We start from the raw sequence: 24,759 nt of genomic DNA, 5'->3' as shown, positions 1-24,759 counted from the left end.
GCTGGAAATATTCACCTGGGACAGCAGGCTGATGTTGGTTCAACTGTCATATTAATAAATTTTCAAGTTATTGCAGTGTCGACATTGAAGGTACCTTCCCAGTGCTAAAGGTTGTCCGTGTCTCTGAAGCAAACAGAAGAACAACAACCACTGTTGCTTAGCAGACAACGAGTTCGGTGCTGGATTTCAGATTCAGATTTTTGGGTCAAAGGCTGCTTGTGCATCAAGGTAGAGCTTAATTCTATTACCAACATCTTTCTTCAGTGAATGATGACATCCAAAATGAGGTCCACATTTTCCATGCATTTCCAATGTATCTTGATTGTCACAGGGTGGTGTTGGTGGACATTTTCAGGTGATTAATGTAAGGCAAGTTTTTTCTTTCAGTGGAGGAGTCAATGGTGACCTGGAACGCAGACTCCAAATCTGCACATTTGCAAGTATCACTATGTACTATAATTCAGTAATTGATTCTCGATTGGAGATGACAAAATTGAACATCTATCACTCATCCTACCACTGGGAAGTTGAGGTACAGTATTTGCATGAAGAACTATTGTTGTAGAAGCATACAGACCAGAAGCAGACCTTCAGCCCATTGTGTCCATACCGATCATGAAATACCCATTTATACTAATCCCATTTTGTTCTCCCCATATTTCTAGCAAGTACCCTTAGATTCACCACTCAACCAAACACCAGGGAAAACTTACAGTGGCTAATTCATCTATCAACCCACTCACCAATGGGATATGGAAAGAAACCAGAGCACCCAGGGAAGCCAATATGGTCAAAGGGAGAACATTGTCTATTCCGCACAGACAGCATCTGAAATCAGGATTGTACCTAGGATGCTGGTGCTGTGAAGCTGCAGCTCTATCAGCGACACCACTATTCCACCCCTTGGTATGATGGCATAGTTTTGCTTAACCGCAGTATGCATCTGTATTGAGTATTTGTTCAGTCATTTGTTAGGATCACAACTGGCATGCCATCATGAATGCAAAGTTAGAACATAGAGCAGCACAGCATGATATAGGGCCTTCAGCCCATGATGTTGTGCTGACCCTTAAACCTATTCCAGAATCAACCTAACACTTTCCACCCACATAACCCTCCATTTTTCTATCATCCACTGGATGTGCCTACCTAAGAATCTCTTAAATGTCTCTAATATAGCTGTCTCTACTACCAGCCCGGGCAGTGTGTTCCACACACTTACTACTCTCTATGTAAAAAACCTGCCTCTGACTTCCCCTCTATACCTTCCTCCAATTACCTTAAAATTATGGCCCTTGTGTTAGCTATTGCTGGCCCTGGAAAAAGCCCGTGACTGTCCTCCCTTTCTATGCCTCTTATCATTTTATACACTTATATCAGGTACCCCTCATTGTCCTTTACTCCAGAAGTTTAAGGATTTAGAGCAGGAATAATTTCTGAGGACAACTGACTTAGAGATTTTTATGATCCTTCTCTTCTCCTCTGGCCATCTGGTTGTTGCTGTTGCCTGCATTTTTCTTGGAGGTGTCATTACATCTCGATGGAATCTGCAGTGTAACTATAGAAATTCTTTAGTCACTGGTGGCTGACGGCAAGCTTTGTGATGACTTTTCGTCAGGCAGGCAATGGGAAGATCCTTTGGTAATAACTGGATTCAGAATCTCTTTTCTTAAAGAGCATGAAACATATGAAGTCCCCTAGCTTGCTAATTCTCCTCCCAGATGAGCTTATGGATTTGTGCTAAAAGAAAGGTTCTACTGATATCTTACTCTCTCATTAGTATTTGCCGTGTAGAAGAACACAAAACACATGCAAATAGGAGTAGGAGTAAGTTACCTGGCTCTTCAAGCTAGTCTCACTATTTAACCTGACTGATTTGTGACAGGCCTCAGTTCATTTTCTGAGTCAATTTCCCATAGCTTTCCATTCTCTGATCTTTCAAAAGTTTATTTTTCCCCTCATTAAATACCTCCTGTGAACTAGTTTTCCCAACCTATGGCATAGAAAATTTCAAACTCACCATTCTCTGCAACAAGAGTACAGCAGATGATAAAATAGACACAGACAAATTGCGGGTAGGCTTCCAATTGACTTCAACACTTCAGGAGAGGTACCATTTGACGTGGCACTACTGAATCACATCAAGTAATCAAAATGAGAAATATTCCTGCACAGCAATTAGGTGGGACTAATTCTGAATTACAGCTGACTTGTCAATCAACAGAGGCCAAGCTGGATATTGTACTGGAGGGCACACAATGCACCTGACAGAATGGCACTATGAACATTAGAAGAAGCATGGATGAAAGGATATTGCTAAGTAAAACAAAACTACTTTAAGTTTCAAAGTTCTAAGTTTTAAGTGCAAAGTTCAAAGTAAATCTATTATCAAAGTACATGCACGTCACCATACACAACCCTGAGATTAATTTTCTTGTGGGCATATACAGTAAATCCAAGAAACATAATTGAATCAATGAAAGACCGTACCCAAAAGGGCGGACAAACAACCGATGTGCGTAAGGAAACAAACTGTGCAAATAAAAAAGAAAAAAAAACTATATATAAATAATTAATAATCATCAAGAACATGAAATGAAGAGTCCTTGAAAGTGAATCCATAGGTTGTGTGAACAGTTCAGTGGTGGGCGACTGAAGTTGAATGAAGTTATCCCCTCTGGTTCAAGAGCCTGAAGGTTGAGGGGTAGTAACTGTTCCTGTACCTGATAGTGTGGGTCATGAGGCTCCTGTACCATTTTCCTGATGGCAGCAGTGCCAAGAGAGCACGTCCTGGCAGGTGGGGGTCCTTGATGATGGAAGCTGCTGTCCTGCTCTTTGTGTAGATATGCACAATGGTGGGGAGGGCTTTACTCTTGATGGACTGGGCTGTATCCATTACTTTTGTAGGATTTTCCGTTTGAGGGCATTGCTGTTTCCATTCCAGGCTATGATGCAACCAGTGAATATCCTCTCCACCACACATCTATAGAAGTTTGTCAAAGTATTAGATGTCGTTCAAATCTTTGCAAACTTCTAAGAAAATAGTGGAAATAGAAGTTTTGCTTTAGATAAAATTTGAATGATTACAAATCTGTTATTAATTATTTTTCTGGGTATCTATGTATTTTAACATTTCAGAAAATTTGTAAGGATCAACATTTTCACTGACTGAGCTTCCACGTATTGATCTGACAGTGAGCTGGTTGAATGTGTATTGCTGTAGAGGTCAAAATACTATACAACCTTCCAGTTTATGTAGCGAAAGTACTGTTATGTATACTAACACAGATTTTAGGCTTGATTCAGAAACAAGAATGCTCCTTTATTTTTACATTTATAATATGTGAAGAAATTTTACATAGAAACATAGAAAACATACAGCACAATACAGGCCCTTCAGCCCACAAAGCTGTGCCAAACCTTAGAACTACCTAGGCTTTACACATAGCCCTCTATTTTTCTAAGCTCCATGTAGCCATCCAGGAGTCTCTTAAAAGACCTTATCATTTCTGCCTCCATCACCGCCGCTGACAACCCATTCTACGCACTCACCACTCTCTGTGTATAAAACTTACCCCCGACAGCTCCTCTGTACTTACTTCCAAGCACCTTAAAACTGTGCCCTCTCGTACTAGCCACTTCAGCCCTGGCGAAAAGCCACATGATCAATGCCTCTCATTATCTTGTACACCTATATCAGGTCACCTCTCCTCCTCTGTCACTCCAAGGAGAAAAGGCTGAGTTCACTCAACCTATTCTCATAAGGTATGCTCCCCAATCCAGGCAACATCCTTGTAAATCTCCTCTGCCCCTTTCTATGGTTTCCACGTCCTTCCTATAGCGAGGCGACCAGAACTGAGCATAGTACTCCAAGCGGGGTCTGACCAGGGTCCTATATAGCTGCAACATTACCCCTTGGCTCTTAAGCTCAATCCCACGATTGATGAAGGCCAATGCACCGTATACCTTCTTAACCACAGAGTCAATCTGCATAGCAGCTTTGAATGCCCTATGGACTCAGACCCTAAGATCCCTCTGATCCTCCACACTGCCAAGAGTCTTACCATTAATGCTATATTCTGCCATTATATTTGACCTAACAAAATGAACCACCTCACACTTATCTGGGTTGAACTCCATCTGCCACTTCTTAGCCCAGTTTTGCATCCTATCAATGTCCCGCTGTAACCTCTGACAGCCCTCCACACTATCCACAACACCCCCAACCTTTGTGTCATCAGCAAACTTACTAACCCATCACTCCACTTCCTCATCCGGGTCATTCATAAAAATCACAAAGAGTAGGGATCCTGGAACAGATCCCTGATGCTGGTCACTGGTCACCGGCTTCCATGCAGAATATGACCCGTCTACAACCATTCTTTGCCTTCTGTGGGCAAGCCAGTTCTGTTGTAAAAGAGAGAATTACAATGAAAATTAGCTCTGTTTATGAAGTTCTGTTCATTTGAAAAGTTCTTAAGAAATTTAACATGAATCAAATTCAATAATAGAGTAGAAACAACAATCAAAAGACATTCTAAGAGAGGTGGACTATGTTCATTGTTCAAGAATGCATATTATATGGAGAGTTTGCTAGTTAATGTACAATAAAAAACACATTCAGCAAGTTAGGAAGCATCTGCGGAAAGAGAAACAAATTTAACACCTTTGATCTGAGACATTAACCTTCTCTCTCTGTTTCTAAGTTTTTCTTATGTTAACAGAGGAGGACATTCAGCCAGCTATCAGAGCAATCCCATGAATCCCGACTTGTTTCCCTGTGATTTATACCTGTTCACCTTATAGTTCCTCTTATTCCCTTCATCCCACTGCCCACACTCCCCCAGCCTACAGCAGGGCCCATTTACAGCAGCAACTTAACATTTCAACTGGCACATCTTTGGGATATGGGAAGAAAATGGAGTATTTAGGAGAAACTTACATGATAACCAGGAGGACTTGCAAACTCCACACAGACAGAAACGGACGTTTGGATCAAATCCAAGTCACTCGAGTCATGAGGCCACATCTCTAACTGCTGCATCAATGTGTCACCCTTTCCACAGATGTTGTCTGACCTGCTTTGTGCTTCCAATAAGTTTCTGCTTTTATTCCTGTTTTCCAGCATCTGCGACGTTATTTTGATTTTTCATTTAAAGTTTTTGCGCACATACTCTCAGACTAGTATTTCACCGGTGGAGAATTTGGAGCTGATATTGAGTTGTGCTTTTAGTTGTGGAATGGGCTGCCAGCAATGGTGGTGGAGGTGGAAATGATAAGGTCTTTTAAGAGACTCCTGGAAAGGTACATGGAGCTTAGAAAAATAGAGGGCTAGGGGTAAGCCTAGGTAGTTCTAAGGTAAGGACGCATTAGGCACAGCTTTGTGGGCCGAAGGGCCTGTATTGTGCTGCATGTTTTCTATGTTTCTATCAAGCCTGCTTCTCAGAGAGCAGTGATGTTGCTTGTTTATTAGGGACTTTGTATATTTTTTCCAATTGGTATCCAACTGTACTGAAACTTGCTCGTCATTAATAACTGTTTAACAAATGGCAAAGATGTTAGATGTCCTAAGTTTGGTCAAACTACAGCTGAGCATTTACTGATTATATTTAACCAGGAAATGTTCCATACAAAATCTAAGAAAACGTCAAAATATGAAGGAAAAAATGTTAGGATCCATCATTGGTCAAACTGGAAAGGCATTGCCAACGATGGATCCTGTCATTTTAAAAAAACTTCCTCCCTGATCCCAGGAAAAGATGACCGAAAGTTACATATCTTCACCATCATTGCAATTCACATCAACAATCCTGATTATTTGCTCTCCACGAGTTTTGGTCTCACGGTGTCGAGCGTTGATTCAAAGGAACATCCATTTGTTGAAAGTTGATCCATTCTCCTTTTACACCTGACCTCCACCTCACCTACCCCACGGCAATTTTTGCGCCCATTTGTAGTATTTATGTATGAGGAAGCTGTCAACCTTGATGACAAGTAAGAGATGGGTTTAGAAACTCATACAACTATATTAAAAATAGCGAGATATAAGCAAAGGCTTGTTTTGCGCCGGTGAGACTCGCCACATTTATATAAGATGCTGATGTTGCCTTGATTCACTCTCAGGTAGACGCACACTGGGCACCAGGCAAAGAGAAAGAGACGGGATTAGGTGAAGCGTGTGCACTGTAGGGTTGTGCTGCATTTGCTGGGAGCTGGTGGGGGAGTGGAGAAAGCACGCTCGCTCCTGTCCAAACTCGCTCCCGGAGTTTGCCGAAGATGCGCGTTCTCGCGGCGTAGCGCGCCGAGCAGGGGCACGAGAAGGCGGGGGAGGTAGACAAGGCTTCACCGAGCTCCTCGCCCCACGCACAGTCTGCGCCGTTACCATGAGCTGGGAAGATCGAGAGCTGCAGCCCTGCATCCCGATCGCCCCATCCATCGCACCAGCTCGGCCACTGCAGCGTTACCATCAAGCCCACTGAAAAAAGAGAATGGCGGGGGGAAGGAAAGGACTTGTTGCCCCACAAAATACTTTTTTGGAAAATATTGTCCGGCGATCCAATGGTAAGCAGGAAGAGTCTCCCAATCCTTGTTCTTAAAAGTTGGGTGTATATTGCCCAAAAACAAAAGTGTGATTTTGTTCTGTTTTTAAAGAATGCCTGTCTTGCTGTGTGTTTCTCGGGTGTTCCTCACCCTATTTACGGGTATCCCAGAGGCCCCCCATTACAAGTTCCAGGGAAATACACTGTGATTTAATTCCAGTGTGAATGCAGCATCGGCAGTAGTATGAGCTGATGTCCACGTTCTGCAGGAGGGTTGGCACACATTGTAAGTGCAGTATCCAGAATCCATTCCTTGACCTGAATTGTTTTGCAATCTCCATTCCCATCCTGTCTTATTCCCACGCTCCCCATTATCGGGAATGGAACCGGGGTAACGGTGTAGAGAAAATGCCTTTAAAGCACAAATTTAAATCGTGCATCCTGCAGTGTTTAATATCGGTGAGCATTTAATGCAGCAGGCTGCCAGCCTGAAAACACTGCAAGTTTTTGCAGTCAAAGATGTAAACTCTCTGGATTATGGGTAGGAACGTTGTAATTCTGAGCATTGAGTGCCCCAAACAACCTTATTTAAACAAGACTTTGAAACGTTTCCCTAATTTTCGAGATGTGGCAGAATACGCCGAGTACTAATCCACTTCCCAAATGAAGCGGGAAAATGCTTTTTATGAATATCACGATGCTGATATGTTTTTGTTACGCTGCTCTCATTTATTCCGCTCCAAGTAAAAGGCACATCACCCAGAGGATAAAACTGAAATCTTTTCACACACATCACCTGTGTGTCTCATCAGAATAGCACCTTTGATAATGCAGCACATTGATTGGACCTACAGTGAGATATAGAGATTTTTGAACATATTTGCACCGCTGTTATAGTGTTAGAATGTTAATAGCGTAATCGTTTTGGAACAGCGATTACTATAGCAATACGCTCAGTAGACAGCGACACTGCATGAGCAAGGAGAAGCATTGTTGTTAGATTGTGGTGATGATATTTTTGTGCGGCTTTCTTTTTGTTTCGTTGCAGCGGGGATTTTCCCATCTAGCTGGGTTCTTTTAACAGCGTGATTGCACAGGTCATACAAATAGCAATGCGGTCAATTTGCAACTTCGATCTGCTGGCAAAGGAAGTATTTAAGGTGGAATGTTCTAAGTCATAATTTCTATTTGGATGCTACTCTTTGGTATTCCACACTTAACGAAACTTCAGAAGCACCCCAGTATTTTGTTTTGCTTAAAATCGACTTACTTAACTGAATTACAGATCAGATCCTGTTTAGAAAGAGAAATTATTTGAACAAATTACGAGCTCACCATAAATTTTGTGATATTTTGCTGATTTCGAAGGACATTGTGGAATTTATAGTTTAGAACTATAAAGTTTAGTTTCGAAAGCATACATTCTGGGCATAATGTACAATACACCTCAGTACTCTTTGTAGACAGAGAATTTGAAAATCCTTCTTGTATGAGAAGGGGACTTGAGTTTTCTTTGGTTCATAGCTCAAACACTAAGGTCTCGGAGTAAATTGAAGATTCAAATTTATCCTATAAGGAAGAATGTTCTGACCAAATTTGACTAAATTTGCAAATGATTCGAATTTATTGTATGCAGTAGCTAATAAACGATTATTGTTGCTTTAATCCTGAAAACCGGACGGGTTAGTCAAGGAAAGAGACAAGATCAGTACGCTTCGTTCTTGATGCATTCATTCCTGCAGAAATCTTGCTCTGCTATCCCCTATAGTTACAAACAGATATTCTGATTTCAAAACTAATAAATAAATTATTTCATCAGCTATTAATAAATTATGACCGCTGGTTTGCCTGGCACCTTTTTTTTTGTTCTGAGTTATTGGTAAATTGAAAAGTATTAACTTTTCAGAGAACAAGCATTTCTCAAGATTTAGTGCGTGGAATGATGTATTGGTAAAAGGGCTGAGGATAATGACATAATGTCATGCTCCTAACAGATCTGAAGCAAAGAGATGCATTTGCTTAAATAACTCTGCCTTTTATTTTTGGGTCTATTTTGTAATTGTTATCTTGTGAACTTCCACATATTTGTGGTAGTCATGAGCCAATAAAGTATTTGCTCCAATCTTACACTTTTACCCAAACTAAAGGAATGTCCATTTGAACAAAACAACTTATTTGTCAACTTGAGCTACTCTTTATTCTTTCATGCCTTATTGGTGGTTGTATATCTGCTGTCTTTTGCAAAATTAAAATTGTATTAATTTAATAGGAATTATTTTATTTTTAAAAATAATTTTCATAATAGAAAATGGTGATTAGTAAACCAATGGTTATTTTATAACATATCCCAGAGTAAAAATAGTATCGAATTGTACTGTTTCCAAGATTGTGTTGTCAAAGTGATTGATCTATTGAAGTAATAAATTTACATAACTCATTAATATTGTTTCAGTTAGTTGTATATTGATTCGTCTGCTACTTGGTAATGGGCAGTCTTTATAAGTTATATCTGACCCTTCACTTAGGTGGACATAAAATGATTTGTTTAAGAGTGAATAGAAATAATTTTGTAGAATATAACATTCAACTGGATTGAAGGAGGCAGGAGCAGTGATAGAGGTGGAACAGTGGATAAGAATTAAACCATATGACACATGGGACAAATGTACAGGAGTCATTTTCTGTGGAACTTTTTTTTTACAAGAAGTTACATGGAGATATTCTCATCAAAGTGTTTTTTCTGATGTTATTTCAGAGAATCTAAGTAAAATCACAAACTGTGAATGTCAAGGAGTGAATGTATCTTTTTGATTGGCATCAGGCAGGATCCAATATATAAAATTTGCAAAGAAATACAAACATTTAGATTTTTCTCCACTTTGTATTAATATTTCTCCATATTCCACATGCCACCAGCTATGAGATAAATAGATTTTTAAATAGTTTTCAACCCAGATTTTAATGCTGGTAAGTGATTTGTACTGCCCCTAAACCAATTAGATTCAGCTGGAATGTTTTCTCACACTTTATCACCTTAGAGTCCCATTTCTCAGTATGCACTTTGTCAGACATCCAAATGACATCTCCTAAAAATTACAGCTCAACCAGTTTGCCAGAACTGCTATCTTCAAATGCTTCTTTTAAGTCTCATTTACTAGATTGTTTAACCTGTTCAGCATTGGAAAATTTGATCATAAGGGCTTGATTTTCCTATTTTGGATAGTATCTGTTCCTTTCTCTCTGTTCCATATCATCGTTAGGATTGCACCTGCAGCTGCTATAAAAACACAACTACCTCGCCTGTTGTATGTTGTTTGCTGGTGCCGAACACCTGTTTCAGAGTCTGTTTCATTAAAGTAGGTGGAGCTTGGTCCCTGCAAATGCAGACTAATCTGTGAAGGTCACCCGCAACCTGGTTAGTGGATCTTTAACGGAAGGCTGGCAGCCAATGAAGACTAGGTAGGTTTTTGTTCATGGAGTCATGGAGTAGAACCAGGCCGTTCAGCCTAATCCTGTTGACCTGCACCTCAGCCATAGCCTCCCATACCCCTCCCATCCATGCACCTATTGAAATTTCTCTTAGATGTTGAAATCAAGCCTGTATCCGCCACTTTTGCTGGCAGATCGTTCCACACTCATACCACTCTTTGAGTGAAGAAGTTTTCCCTCATATACCCTTTAAACATTTCAACTTTCACCTTTAACCCATGACTTTTAGCTCTAGTGTTACTCAATCTCAGTGGAAAGAGCCTGCTTGCATTTACCCTAGTTATACCCCTCATAATTTCATGTACTTCTATCAAATCTCCCCCCAGTCTCCTAGGCTCTGGAGAATAACCTATTCAACTTTTTCCCTATTTATCTATCAATCTATCTATCTATTTATTTAGAGATGCAATGTGGAATAGGCTCTTCTGGCCCTTTGAGCCATGCCGCCGGCAACCTCTGAATTAACCCTAGCCTAATCCGGGACAATTTATAGTTATCAATTATCCTCCTAACTGGTACGTCTTTGGACTGTGGGAGGAAACCAGAGCACCTGGAGGAATTCCATACATTCCAAGGGGAGGATGTATAATCTCCTTATGGGGAACACTGGCATTGAATTCTGAACTCTGACACCCCGATCTGTAATAGTGTTGTTTTAACTATTACACTACTGTGGCGCTCACGGTAACTCGGTCCTGGCAACATTCTTGTAAATTTTCTCTGTACTCTTTGAATGTTATTGATATCTTTCCTATAGATAGGTGACCAGAATACTCCAAATTAGGCCTCACCAATGTTTTACACAACTTGAACATAACATCCCAACTCCTGTCCTCAGTACCTTGATTTATAAAGGCCAATGGGCCAAAAGTTCTCATTACGACTCTTCCCTTCATTCCAACAGTATGCACAGTAGTATACCTGTTATTGAGTGGAACAGCCATAAATGTTGCCTCTCCCCTTCCCCCTTCCCCTCCCCCCTCCTGCTGGTCATCTAGTGACCTGTGTCCTGTACCTTGGGTGTAACCTACTCCCTGTACGTCCTGTCAGCCAACCCCTCAGTCTCCAGGATGACCCAGAGTTCACCCAGCTCCAGCTCCAGCTCCTTAACACGGTCTGTAAGAAGCTGCAGCTGGGTACACTTTGTGCAGGCATAGTTGTCAGAGTCACTGGAGGTCTTCCTTCCTTCGCACAGTTCACTATCCTGCCTGGCATCCTCAATGCTCCAACTGTGCAGTAAGAAACAAATGAAGAAAGATTAAACAAAAAAGATCTACCTACAGCTTCCAGCTCTTCTTGTCGAAGCCTCTGTGAACCAAAGTCTGCACTCCCCACTCCGCTTAAACCTAAATTCATTTTATTGGACCTTGTGAAGTTCCTAATTCCACACATTCGAATATCTCTAATTGAAGTGTAGTGCACAGTATGTCTCGACTGTCCCCACTTGCTTCTTTGAAATTTCTCTTGCTATGCATACTCTAACATCTCCTAGAATGTGTGTGGTATACTGAATGTCCCAACTGTCCCCATTTGCTTCATTTGAAATCTCTCTCTCACTACGCACACTCGTACACACATCTCCTCATGATGTTTGGTGCTATGAAAGTCCTGACTGGCCCTGCTTGCTTCTTTTGATAACTCTCTCTTGCTACGTACACTCCGATGTCTCTTAGTGATGTGTGGCGCACAGAATGTCCCGACTGGCCCCATTTTCTTCTTTTGAAATCTCTCTTTAGCTATGCACAGTCCAAAATCTCCTGATGATGTGTGGTACACAGGATTTATTAAAGTTTTAAAAAATACCTGAAGTTGGAGATAGCAGTGACCCGCTTGTCTCCTCTGCCATTCTCTTGGCTGTTCATGGCTCATATTTGCCCGTTCTAGAGGCTACACTGCAAACAACCATTCAAGAATTATTTTTTCAGCTTTATACTTGTCTAACATTCACTTCTGATATATTGATGAGTTGTTTAGCGATGTGCAGTTCGCATAAGCAGATGCCAGAACTTTAAAATGAATTTCAAAGCCTTATCCAGCTTTCTTGTGCTACAACCTGTAACTATCACGTATTAACAAAGCAAAATCAATGATTGTGATTCTGTCCATGATTTCCATCTGAATGCCTTCTCCCTTTATCTTCAAAAGTCTTCTTGGACCTTTAGCCCTAGCAGTTAGTTCCCATTTATCTCTTCTACTTCATGTCTATGCTTGATCCATCACTCTCCCTAATACAGTACAAAATTTACTTTTCTTCCTCCATTTGTTTTATTTAGGTCACACATGAAGAGGTTCAAGTGTAATTTGGTATACATATTTCCAACCAGGGTTGCAACAATGTTGAAAACAAGATATTCACAGATCAATCAGCATAATTTTTATTCAATGTAGAGTTTAAAATAATACCTCCCGAACTCAGTAACCTTCCCCCTCATCTCGTCTCACCTGTCATCAGCTTGTATGCTTTCTCCTCCTTACACCTTCTTATTCTGGCTTCTGCCCCGTTCTCTTCCAGTCCCCATGAAGGTTCTCAGCTCAAAATATCAACTGTTTATTTCGCACCTTTGATGCTACAACTCACTGAGTTCCTCGAGCACTTTGTGTGCGTGTTAAACAGTGGATTTAGCAGAGATGTGATGGACAGGTTTGATGGTTTACAACTCAGCAGATAATCCAGGACGTGACTTTTGTAACTGTGTTCTAAATTGTTAACTTGCTTGCATAGGTTTTATATGGACTGTTTATCAATATTTGTAGCAGCTTTTAGGTTGTTGATGACTGCATCCAATACACAAAGAAAGGTACAATCTCGATATCAGTATCTCATGAATCTCACATTCCACTTTATTGATTTTAATTGAGATTAGTTTCAGGTTTCCTGGGACAGTGTGTTTTAGATCTATTGTGGTTTCTTTAAAAATAGAAAGTAAAGGCCGAAAGGCTTGGATTTTCTTTATTGCAGGACATCCTAAAGTAATTACAGTCAATAAAGCCAGTTTTAAATAGTGAATTTTGCATGGAATGCATCAGACAACTTGATCGCAGCAGGCTCCCACAAGTAGCAATTTGATAATGACATCAGTGACCACTTTATGAAGTACCTACTATGCTTTATCGCGGTTTACCTTCTGCCCCAATTGTGGAAGAGTCCGTAGCCCCCCTCATTGTCCTTATAGAAACATTCCAGCTATTTTTTTTTACAGCGGCACAGACCACATTGCTTTGAGCAGAAAAATTTTACATGGCTTGAAAACTGTGTGGCATTTTAAATGTCTGTTTTGTAATACATGCATCAAACAAACATAAACCACAACTCACAACACAAGTAAACGATGTCAGGCAGTCAAAACAACTGACAGGCACAATGTCAAAATTAAAAAGTTTGACTAGATGGCGTTAGTGTTCAGCAGACCAGCGGTTTATTAACAATGAGCTATTGACTTCCATTCTGTGTTATTGTTACAATTTGTAACAGTGTTGTAACTTGAAACACTGACAACGTAAATACATTGAAGCTCTATAATGTTTCAAATTAAAGGTTGTGGTATGTTTATTATTTAGAAAATTTATGGATTATATTCATTAATACATAATTACAGGGTATTCCAGAATTATATTAATATACATTTCAAAACAATTAGCATAATTTCAAAATTGTATTAACATCATATAAAGGAAAATTCCAGCTGTGTGGCAACAAAGGCTATGTGTGTAGGAGCATTTCAGTTACTGCATGGCTGTGCACCCATGCCACTTAGCTTGAACAGTGCTCATAAGCTACCTCTTACCCCATAAAAGTAGAGTGTAAGCAAGGAATTCCCTGTCTTGAGACATGGTCTAATAAGAATTTAGTAATGATGATCGAAGGATAAATATGGGCTAGGATGCAGCTAAGACACATATGTTATTGGTTTTACATCCAGGTGAGTGAATCAAAAAAGTCTTTGTATAACATTCAGCAGCTCGGCTTCCAACAGTGCAGGAGACTTCAATGTTGTCTCGAAGTATTAGCTTAGATTTTAGAGCTCAAGTCTCTGTAGTGGGCTTTGAAGTACGGTTTCAAAGGCAAGAGTTGTACGAAATGAACCATGGGTAAAAAGTAATTCAACTTAACCTAAACATGTAAAGCCTTCATTGAGATCATATATGATCTTGTTGTCTGTCGCATCAAGGTTGTCCAATGCATTGGCTGTTAGTCCCAAAACTTGATGCAAATTCAGATGCACTACTTAATTGCATTACTAAATGGAAAGTGATCAAAGATTATCCTTATTTGTCACATATACATTGAAACATCATAACATACAGTGAAATACATCATTAACCAACACAGTCTGAAGATGTGCTGGGGGCAGCCCACAAGTGTCACCAACATAGTGTGCCCACAACTTACTAGCCGTACATCTTTGTATGTGGGAGGAAAGCGGAGCAACCAGAGGAAATCCACATGATCGTGCAGAGAACATACAAACTCCTTACAAACAGATGCAGGAGTTGAATCCCAATTGGTGGTGCTGTGAAACATTACACCAAATGCTACACTACCATGCTTGTGAAATTATTAGAACCAACTCCCTAGTTAGTCCCAAACATTGTCATTTATAGTACTGTCTGAATGAAAGTGCGGGCAGGTTGATTAATAAGTTTGCAGATGACAAGGAAAATTTGTGTATAGTGAGGAAGATTATTAAAAGGATGCAGTATGGTATAGATCAGTGGGAAATCCAGGCAGGGAAATGACAGATGGAAACTAATTCAAAGTATGAGTTGTTACACTTCAGGAGGTCAAATGCAGGAGGAAATTTGTATTGGTGGGCTGAAGGACCTGAATGTTGTATTGTTCTAGGTGCTAAATGAGTAATAGACATTGTTGGTAGTCATGTGATCTCATATGGCTGTGCTGTCTTTTTGTGCATTTTAATATATTTACTAATTTGTTAGTAAAATGGCAAAGAAAAATGGGGTTTGTGAATACTTTAAAAATTATCCTGTGGTTATTGATTATCTACTAAAATAATGACATTGAAATTGTGAGATTTCATCACCATTTTAGCAGAGGCAACCTGGGAGTGTGGCCAGGAAAATGAATTTGAATAAATACTCCAGACCAACAGCTCAGTAACTATACCAATGTTTAAATGACACACATTTCCTTTGATTCTCTCCATCTCTGATCAGATTTGTAGAATATCTTTTTACTGCTATTTATTTACTGCTATTCTAGTTTCTTTTTGAATGAATCAAAGCTATTTTCGGAAACCACTTCCTGTGAGAGTTACATGTTATAATCATTCTCTGAAAAAAGAAATTTCTCCTTATTTGCTCATTAGATTAATTATCGCCTGTCTTTTATTTAAGGATCCAAATTTTTATATTTCCTTTCAAGTGGAAATAATGGCCTAGAAATTCTAACATGTAATGCAATATTTTTGTACATTGCAGAACAAACATTTATTGAAACCTTCATGCATTGGTGGTGCATTTCTGGATATTTTTTTGAGCCCTCTGTGGAGAAGATGTATATACATAGAGATGCTGTTGGGCATAAGGAGTAAAGTCATAAAGCATGCAACATACATTAGGTTTAATATGTGCAGCAAGGGCCTCACACGCTGAAGCAAATTTAAATGGGAGAGTTGAGACCTCATAAAACTTTGGGTAGAGGAAACATAAGCCTGCTTGTTAGCACAACCCTATTCTGCTGGCTTTGATTTTTCAGAGTAATCATTTCCCTACCACTCTCTGCTGTCTTCAGTGACCATCACTTTTTTCCTCCATTTACTCTGATTTTCTTCCCAGGTTGCCTATTGACCCCTAATCCCTGTGCAGGCCTCTTGCCCTTCCACTCATGTTTATTAATCATCTCTGATCATTCCACTTCCCCAGTCCTCCCTACGTACTTACAGCTGTCTCCTCCTTCCTCAGTCATTCTCTGAAGAAAACCCTCTGTGCATAATTAAACAAACTAAGTCTATTCTTATTTGGGCCTTGAGCCTTGCATAAGTTGCTGTGAGAACAGCTTCACTTGAAGCTGCCATGAGTTTCACGCAATACTGTTTGAACTCACATTTTCAGGCATGGTACACTTTCTAGACTATTGTCTTCATATCTACCATGACCAACCAATTTATAGCTTTTCAGCCCTCCAAAAGTGCAAACCTATTTAATCTCTCTGATAGATGAATTCCTCCCTCCACTGGTAATCTCTGTGCAATACATTTTTGCACTTCGACCAGTCTGAAATCTTTTTAATGAAAGGGAGCCCAAGACTCTGCACAGTATTGAAGGTGAAGCCAGATTAGTGCCCTGGAAAGGTTTATTCATTATTTTTGAATTCCATAGCCCTTTAGAAGGAATGTAATTCTTTGTTAATATTTTTAATTGTATTGCTACAATAGAATATTGATTTGAAAAACTTTTCAGCTGCATCCTGGGATTAATGTACTTCTCTATGTTTAGTTTCTCATTATGCAATGTGCATTTTTCCTTCCTGTAATTTCTCTTAATGTGCATTCCCTTATGTACTTGTGTTAAAATTCATTTGGCATTTAAAATACCTTTTCACAATTGTTCCCAAGTCTTAATATATTCCATTCTTCCTTTCAGTTAGCAATAATCCTCAGTGTGATATCATATGCATATTTGATAATGGACTAGTTTTTGTAGTAAGTGGCAAATGAATGGGGCCAGTTGTTTGTTACACTTGCACTCAGCAATAGGCTTTCTGTGGGCCTTTTGCATTGCAACCTACAGGAATCAATCAGTAAGCCTAGCAAAGGAATCTGTGCGCTATGTTAACGGAGGGAACAATGCCCCCAGCCCCAGAATTCTGGAAGAACCCAGCAGGTCAAACAGCATCTGTGGAGGAAAAAGGTATAAGACAGTATTTCAGATTGCAACTCTGCATCTGGACTGCTGCTGGGTCTTGATTTGGACGTTGATTTACACATAATGCCTCTTGACCTGCTGAATTGCTTCAGCATTCTGTGTTTGTTTTTGTTGTGGATTCCAGCATCTGTTTAAAAATGCAAACACGAGGAGATCTGCAGATGCTGGAATTTCAAGCAAAACACATAAAAGTTGCTGGTGAACGCAGCAGGCCAGGCAGCATCTCTAGGAAGAGGTACAGTCGACATTTCGGGCCTCTGTTGCCTCTTTTGTCTTTAAATAAAAGAATATCTCCTTTACTGATCAAATTGAAATTCCCTTACTGAGACCAGGAAGGAGGTGTTAGCCAAGATATTTAATTTATTATCCAAATCATGTATGTGGTAAAATAAAGATTGGGTTAAGTGGGCAAAGGAAGGCAGAAAAGGAATAAAAGCGAAAGGGAGACAGAGAGGCAGAGGAAAAGTATATTCATAAAATCTTTTAACAATGAATTAAGTCTGGGAGTCTTTATTTTCATGACAAGAGAGGTTGTTTGGTATGATAAGTATTTTTGAAAAATGACTGGTATCTGAAGCTGATATTAGAAAGTAAAGTCAAAATTGAAAAGAAGTGTTAGCTGTGACAATAAAAGATGGGCAGTGGTGAGATAACCTTGATACAGAAGAACAGATAGTGGAATCAATTTGGATGGAGATAAAAGATAAGAGTCTACAGATGGAGTGCTAGGCCCCCTAAAGCACAAAGCTGTCCCAAACCATGTTTATTTTATTGTATTTCCCAAGTGTTCAAAGAGAAAATATAAATTCAATTATCAGGTGTTACCGAAGTTTGTAGTTGTGAAATTATGATCAAAACATTTGATGATGCAATACAGGTAAAATCATCTAGCATTGCCATTTGGTATAGTAGCATTCCTAGGCCAATATAAATAGTGGAAAAAGAGAGGAAAATATAAACATAGAAGAAACATAGAAAACTTACAGGCCCTTCAGCCCACGATGCTGTGCCAGACATGTACTTACTTTAGAAATTACCTAGCGTTACCCATAGCCCTCTATTTTTCTAAGCTCCAGGAACCTATCCAGGAGTCTCTTAAAAGACCTTATTGTATCCACCTCCACTACCATCACCAGTAGCCTATTCTACACACTCACCACTCTCTGTATAAAAAACTTACTCCTGATGTCTCCTCTGTACCTACTTCCAAGCACCTTAAACCTGTGCCCCCTCGTGTTAGCCATTTCAGCCCTGGGAAAAAGCCTCTGAGTATCCACACGATCAATGCCTCTCATCATCTTATACACCTCTATCAGGTCACCTCTCATCCTTTGTCGCTCCAAGGAGAAAAGGCCAAGTTCACTCGACCTTTTCGCATAAGGCATGCTCCCCAATCCAGGCAACATCCTTGTAAATCTCCTCTGCACCCTTTCTATAGTTTCCCCATCCTTCCTGTAGTGAGATGATGAGAACTGAGCACAGTACTCCAAATGGGGTCTGACCGGGGTCCTATATAGCTGCAATATTACCTCTCGCCTCTCGAACTCAATCCCATGATTGAAGGTCAATGCACCGTATGCCTTCTTAACCAGACAGTCAACCTGTGCCGCAGCTTTGAGTATCCTATGAGCTCGGACCCCAAGATCCCTCTGATCCTCCACACTGCCAAGGGTCTTACCATTAATACAATATTCTGCCATCATCTCTGACCTACCAAAATGAACCACCTCACACCTATCTGGGTGAACTCCATCTGCCACTTTTCTGCCCAGTTTTGCATCCTATCGATGTCCCATTGTAACCTCTGACAGCCCTCCACACTATCCACAACACCCCCAACCTTTGTGTCATCAGCAAATTTACTAACCCATCCGTCCACTTCCTCATACAGGTCATTATAAAAAATCACGAAGAGAAGGGGTCGCAGAACAGATTCCTGAGGCACACCACTGGTCACCAACCTCCATGCAGAATATGACCTGTCTACAACCACTCTTTGCCTTTTGTGGGCAAGCCAATTCTGGATCCAGAATGCAAGGTCCCCTTGAATCCCATGCCTCCTTACTTTCTCAATAAGCCTTGCATGGGGTACCTTATTAAGTGTCTTGCTGAAATCCATATACACTACATCTACTGTTCTACCTTCATTAATCTGTTTAGTCACATCCTCAAAAAATTCCATCTGGCTCATAAGGCACTTATGACAAAGGCACCTTTTTGATAAAACCATGCTGACTATTGCTAATCAAATTATGCCTCTCCAAATGTTCATAAATCCTGCCTCTCAGGATCCTCTCCATCAACTTACCAACCACTGAAGTAAGAGTCACTGGTCTATAATTTCCTGGGCTACCTCTGCTCCCTTTCTTGAATAAGGGAACAATATCTGAAACCCTCCAATCCTCCAGAACTTCTCCCGTCCCCATTGGTGATGCACAGATCATCACCAGAGGTTCAGCAATCTCCTTCCTTGCCTCCCACAGTAGCCTGGGGTAGATCTCATCTGGTCCCGGTGACTTACCCAACTTGATGCTTTCCAAAAGCTGTAAGTTGTCCCTACAATCGCCAAGATCCTTTTCCGTGGTGAATACTGAAGTAAAGTATTCATTAAGTACTTCTGCTACCTCCTCTAGATCCATACACACTTTTCCACACTTGATTGGTCCTATTCTCTTGAGTCTTATCCTCTTGCTCTTCACATACTTGTGGGATTCCTTGGGGTTTTCCTTAATCCTGCTGGCCAAGGCCTTCTCATTGCCCCTTCTGGCTTTCCTAATTTCATTCTTAAGCTCCTTCCTGCTAGCCTTATAATTTTCTCGCTCTCTATCGTTACCTAGTTTTTTGACCCTTTCATAAACTTTTCTTTTCTTCTGGACTAGATTTTCAACAGCCTTTGTACATCATGGTTCCTGTACCCTACCATCATTTCCCTGTCTCATTGGAACGTACCTGTGCAGAACGCCACACAAATATTCCCTGAACATTTGCCACATTTCTGCTATACATTTCCCTGAGAATATCTGTTTATGCTTCCAAGTTCCTGCCTGATAGCCTCATATTTCCCCTTACTCAAATTAAACGCTTTCCTAACTTGTCTGCTCCTATCCTTCTCCAATCCTATGGTAAAGGAGATAGAATTGTGATCACTATCTCTAAAATTCTCTCCCACCGAGAGACCTGACATCTGACCAGGTCAATTTCCCAATACCAGATCAAGTACAGCCTCTCCTCTTGTAGGCTTATGTACATATTGTGTCAAAAAATCTTCCTGACCACACCTAACAAACTCCACTCCATTTAAACCCTTGCTCTAGGGAGATGCCAATCAATATTGGGGTAATTAAAATCTCCCATCACAACAACCCTGTTATTATTGCACCAACATAGTGAGGTAGTGTTCCTGGATTCAATGTCCATTCAGAAATCTGATGGCAGAAGGGAAGAAGTTGTTCCTGAAATGTGAAGAATGTGGTCGTCAGACTCCTGTACCTCCTCCTTGATAGCAGCAATGAGAAGAGGGCATGTCTTAGGTGATGGGACTCCTTGATAATGGATACCACCTTTATTAGGCATCGCCTTTTAAAGGCATCCTCGATGCTATTAGATAATTGCCGCAGAATGATTTTGAATGCTGAATCTCTTGGGCAGTACTTAATTTATGTGTCTTTGGAAGGAACAATAGAGCTTGGATGTTGGCCAATATTCATTAGAAGCACACAGATTCCCACTTCTCTCTTGATACACCTGCTTCCATTCCGCCTGTTAAAAGGATTCAATTCCATTCTTTCTAATTTCTCTGGCCCCATCATATCTATTCTAATTTCAAAACTTTTCACACCATGCTTCTAAAATGACTTTTCTTTTTCTTATTAGTGAATTCCCATCTGTTGTCATCGATGATGTCTTATCTTAGTAGTTCCAGCATTCTCTTTTATTTTAGGTTCAGCAACAACTGTGTTATCTCACAGTTTCAGCAATGCTTTCTTTTCTGCTTACCAGACTCATTCATCTTCCTCTTTTTACACTCTTCCAGACAAAGCCACTGTGATTAATAAGCACTCAGCACCTTTTCTTAGACAGTGTCAACCATATATGTGTTACTTAGACAATCTCTGTCTACTGTCCGTCACTAACATCCCCTTTATTCTCTTCACCTCTTTGCAATTTAAAACATGTTGGTTATCTCACTTTTCCTGTTTTAATGAAAGGTCATTTAGCTTGAAGTATTAATTTTGATTCTGTCACAATCTGACCTGCTGAATATCTTCAATATTTCCTTTTTTATTTCCAAATTTCAGTATCTGCTTTTTTTGTTGCTTATGCACACCAACTTCCAGACTTTTACATTTTCCTGTGCAATGGAAATAATGGAGTTATTTGATATTTTTCCCTTATTGATGATGAGTTCTGGTATGTATTGTTATTCCTTTTGGCAAAGTCAGGATATGTGACACACCCATTTCAAATGCTGAAGCATCAGTGCAAACAATGTATGACAGTGGAATTGGCAGTGATCATTGTGGAATATCACATTCCACCTTCGCTCAGTTTTTAGTACCAGAGATTGATATCTTTTCAGCCTATTTATTGCCCCTTCAGCACTTTTTCTCCGACTGTCTAATCCTCAACCCCTGTCGTGAGCTCACAATGGCGTACCACAATGCCCTTTTGGAAATCTATTACCCATGACTGCATTATCCATGCCTACTCTTCCCTCTTCCTCAAAGAATGCCATCAGTTGGTTTTTGGAATTAAGCTGAGCTGCTAATATTTTCTGGTTCATGTTGAGCTGAATGCTCTGTGGTTTCCAGGTTTTGTTCTACCGATTTTTGTTCACCTTGTGATAACATTAGCTGTCTGCCAATACTCCGGTAATTTCCTCTGTACTGCTGATCTTTAAATTAATATAGCACCTTTGTTATTTCCTTCCTACTTTGCTTGAGAATGAACCTGGCTCTCAAATTTTTCCCTTTTATCCTTATATAGTTTTTGCTATTCTGTCAATTATTTTCTCTCTTCAATTGTATTGGTTGTCAGACTCGCAGTCCTTTTTTACTAGCTTGTTCAGTGAAAACTGAGGCAAAGTGGTATGCTGTCAACCCATAAAAATTCTTGGTACCTTATTATCACTTTGGTTGTTATGCATCTGTGCATTGCATGCTTCATTCTTTTTTATATTTCTTTGTAATTTAGTTTTGCACTATCTCTTTGTCTTCCTGACTTTATTTATAGATTCTTCTTTTGTGTTCGATTTTGTCCTCCTCGGTTTAAATGCTTTTTGCATGCTGTTTTATTTAGATTCAGTTTTATCTTTCATTATTTATTCCCCTATGGTGCCTTCTAATTAGATTGTTTATTGCTAACTTTTAATTGAACTCATGATTACCTTTTTATCCATTTGCCACTGTTTGTGCTTTTGCTTTTCAAAGCATTCTCCCAATTTGCCTTCTTTGGTTGCACTGTCAGGACCTCATTATTTGTTCTTTTTTTCTGGAATCAATATCTCAGAATCAAAATCAGAATCAGGTTTATTATCACCGGCATGTCACGTGAAATTTGTTAACTGAGCAGCAGCAGTTCAATGCAATACATAATCTAGCAGAGAAAAAATAATAATAAATAAAATAAAATGTAATAAATAAACAGGTGAATCAATTACATATATTGAATAGATTATTAAAAAATGTGCAAAAACAGAAATACTGTATATTAAAAAAAGTGAGGTAGAGTCCAAAGCTTCAAAGTCCATTTAGGAATCAGATGGCAGAGGGGAAGAAGCTGTTCCTGAATCGCTGAGTGTGTGCCTTCAGGCTTCTGTACCTCCTACCTGATGGTAACCGTGAGAAAAGTGCAGGGCCTGGGTGCTGGAGGTCTTTAATAATGGACGCTGCCTTTCTGAGACACCACTGCCTAAAGATGTCCTGGATACTTTGTAGGCTAGTACCCGAGATGGAGCTGACTAGATTTACAACCTTCTGTAGCTTCTTTTGGTCCTGTGCAATAGCCCCTCCATACCAGACAGTGATGCAGCCTGTCAGAATGCTCTCCATGGTGCAACTATAGAAGTTTTTGAGCGTATTTGTTGACATGCCAAATCGCTTCAAACTCCGAATAAAGTATCGCCGCTATCTTGCCTTCTTTATGACTACATCAATATGCTGGGACCAGGTTAGATCCTCAGAGATCTTGAGACCCAGGAACTTGAAGCTGCTCACTCTCTCCACTTCTGATCCCTCTATGAGGATTGGGGTATGAGTTCCTACAGATTTCATAGTTGATCTTAATCCTTAAAATCAGTAGAATGCTTTCCTTCTGCATTATTCTTAAATTTCCTGTCTTTTCTGATCAATTCATGATTTTTTTTTTGTGAAGATCCCTTTTGTGGGTTCCAAATCACCTTATCAATTAGTGTATATTAGATCAGGGGTCCCCAACCTTTTTTGCACCGCAGACCGGTTTAATATTGACATTATTCTTGCGGACTGGCCGACCGGTGGTCGGGGGCGGGGGGTGGTATTCAAGTGAAGTTGCCAACTTTCCCACTCCCAAATAAGGGACAAAAGTAGCAGTCAAATACGGGATACTTATATTTACCCCCAGAAAGACTGCCGTGAAGCCTTGCGCGGGCATCTGTGTGCGCATACGTGTATGTGCCGATTTTTTTTTACAGATCAGTTTTGGCTTAATCTTCCCGATTCTGTTAAGTGCAACTACACTGTACATACATTATTTCTACTTTATATAGGCTGTGTATTTATCATATCATTGCTGCTTTTACTAAATGTTAGTGTTATTTTAGGTTTTATGTGTTATTGGTATGATTTGGTAAGTTATTTTTTGGGTCTGGGAACGCTCAAAAATTTTTCCCATATAAATTAATGGTAATTGCTTCTGCGCTTTATGCCATTTCGGTATATGAATGATTTCATAGGAATGCTGTACCTTAGTGGGGGAAATACAGGACAAGGGCAGTCCCGTCTGGGACAAACCAATTTAGCCCAATATACGGGATGTCCCGGCTAATATGGGACAGCTGACAACCCGATGTTCAAGTTCTACAGTGCACGACGGAATGAGGAAAGGTGCAGCTGACTCATATCGTTTCATATCGCCAAATCATATCGTTTCTTCGTGGCCTGATAACACATGCTTTGCAGCCCAGTACCGGTCCGCGGCCCAGTGGTTGGGGACCACTTTATTAGATATGCTTGGAAAAGGGACAGTTTTTTCTTATTATGCTGTTTCTTCCTGTCAATTAATTTGGTAAGTTGAAGTATACAGTTGTTATTCTGTGCTTGCCAGTTACTTTGTAAACCTTGCCTACTGATTTATTTCTCTAATGTTGAAGGTGAGTCAAAATCACTTGCAAACAGAAAGGGTTGCGACTCCGTCATTAGTATTCAATTAGTGAGTGATCTGTGCAGACGGAGAATATGTGGTTGTACCATATGTGCTAGGAACTGCAACAGTGCCTTCATTTTATTACAAACTCAACAATTTCTCCCCCCACCAACTCTTCTTCCAACCAACCTACCCTTATCATACCTTCCTCATCTCCCCATTCCTAGTTGTTGACACTTCTTATCAATCCCACCGTGTAGTGGCAGTTATGTACTGTCACAGCCAAGGGCCTGTGGAGACTGCTATAGAACAAAGCACTGACGGTGGAGGACTGCACATACGAAGAAGGCACAACGAAATGGAACAAGCGAGACCAGTGAGCAGTTGATGAAACACAATTTATTTTTGTTGCCTTTTCTCACCTGCAAACTGCTAAGCTTCTTAACATGAACAACCACAGTTTCTTTAGTTCTTCCATTCTTCATTAAAGAAATTGAAAATATTC

At 40.0% G+C, this 24,759-nt stretch overlaps 1 protein-coding gene across 1 annotated transcript in view; it reads left to right on the top strand.

The window, feature by feature from the left end:
• The first annotated feature begins 6,488 nt into the window (after positions 1-6,488).
• The window catches only part of kcnh1a (potassium voltage-gated channel, subfamily H (eag-related), member 1a), a 276,378-nt gene continuing 258,107 nt past the window's right edge, over positions 6,489-24,759 (top strand). Inside the window, exon 1 of the mRNA XM_072266862.1 lies at positions 6,489-6,561. Within this exon, the coding sequence (XP_072122963.1) occupies positions 6,489-6,561 (73 nt within the window). The remainder of the gene's footprint in view (positions 6,562-24,759) is intronic.

The sequence above is a fragment of the Mobula birostris genome, chromosome 8 (genome assembly GCF_030028105.1).
Source record: "Mobula birostris isolate sMobBir1 chromosome 8, sMobBir1.hap1, whole genome shotgun sequence".
Lineage (NCBI taxonomy): Eukaryota > Metazoa > Chordata > Chondrichthyes > Myliobatiformes > Myliobatidae > Mobula > Mobula birostris.
This window is presented reverse-complemented; position numbering and strand designations above follow the sequence as displayed.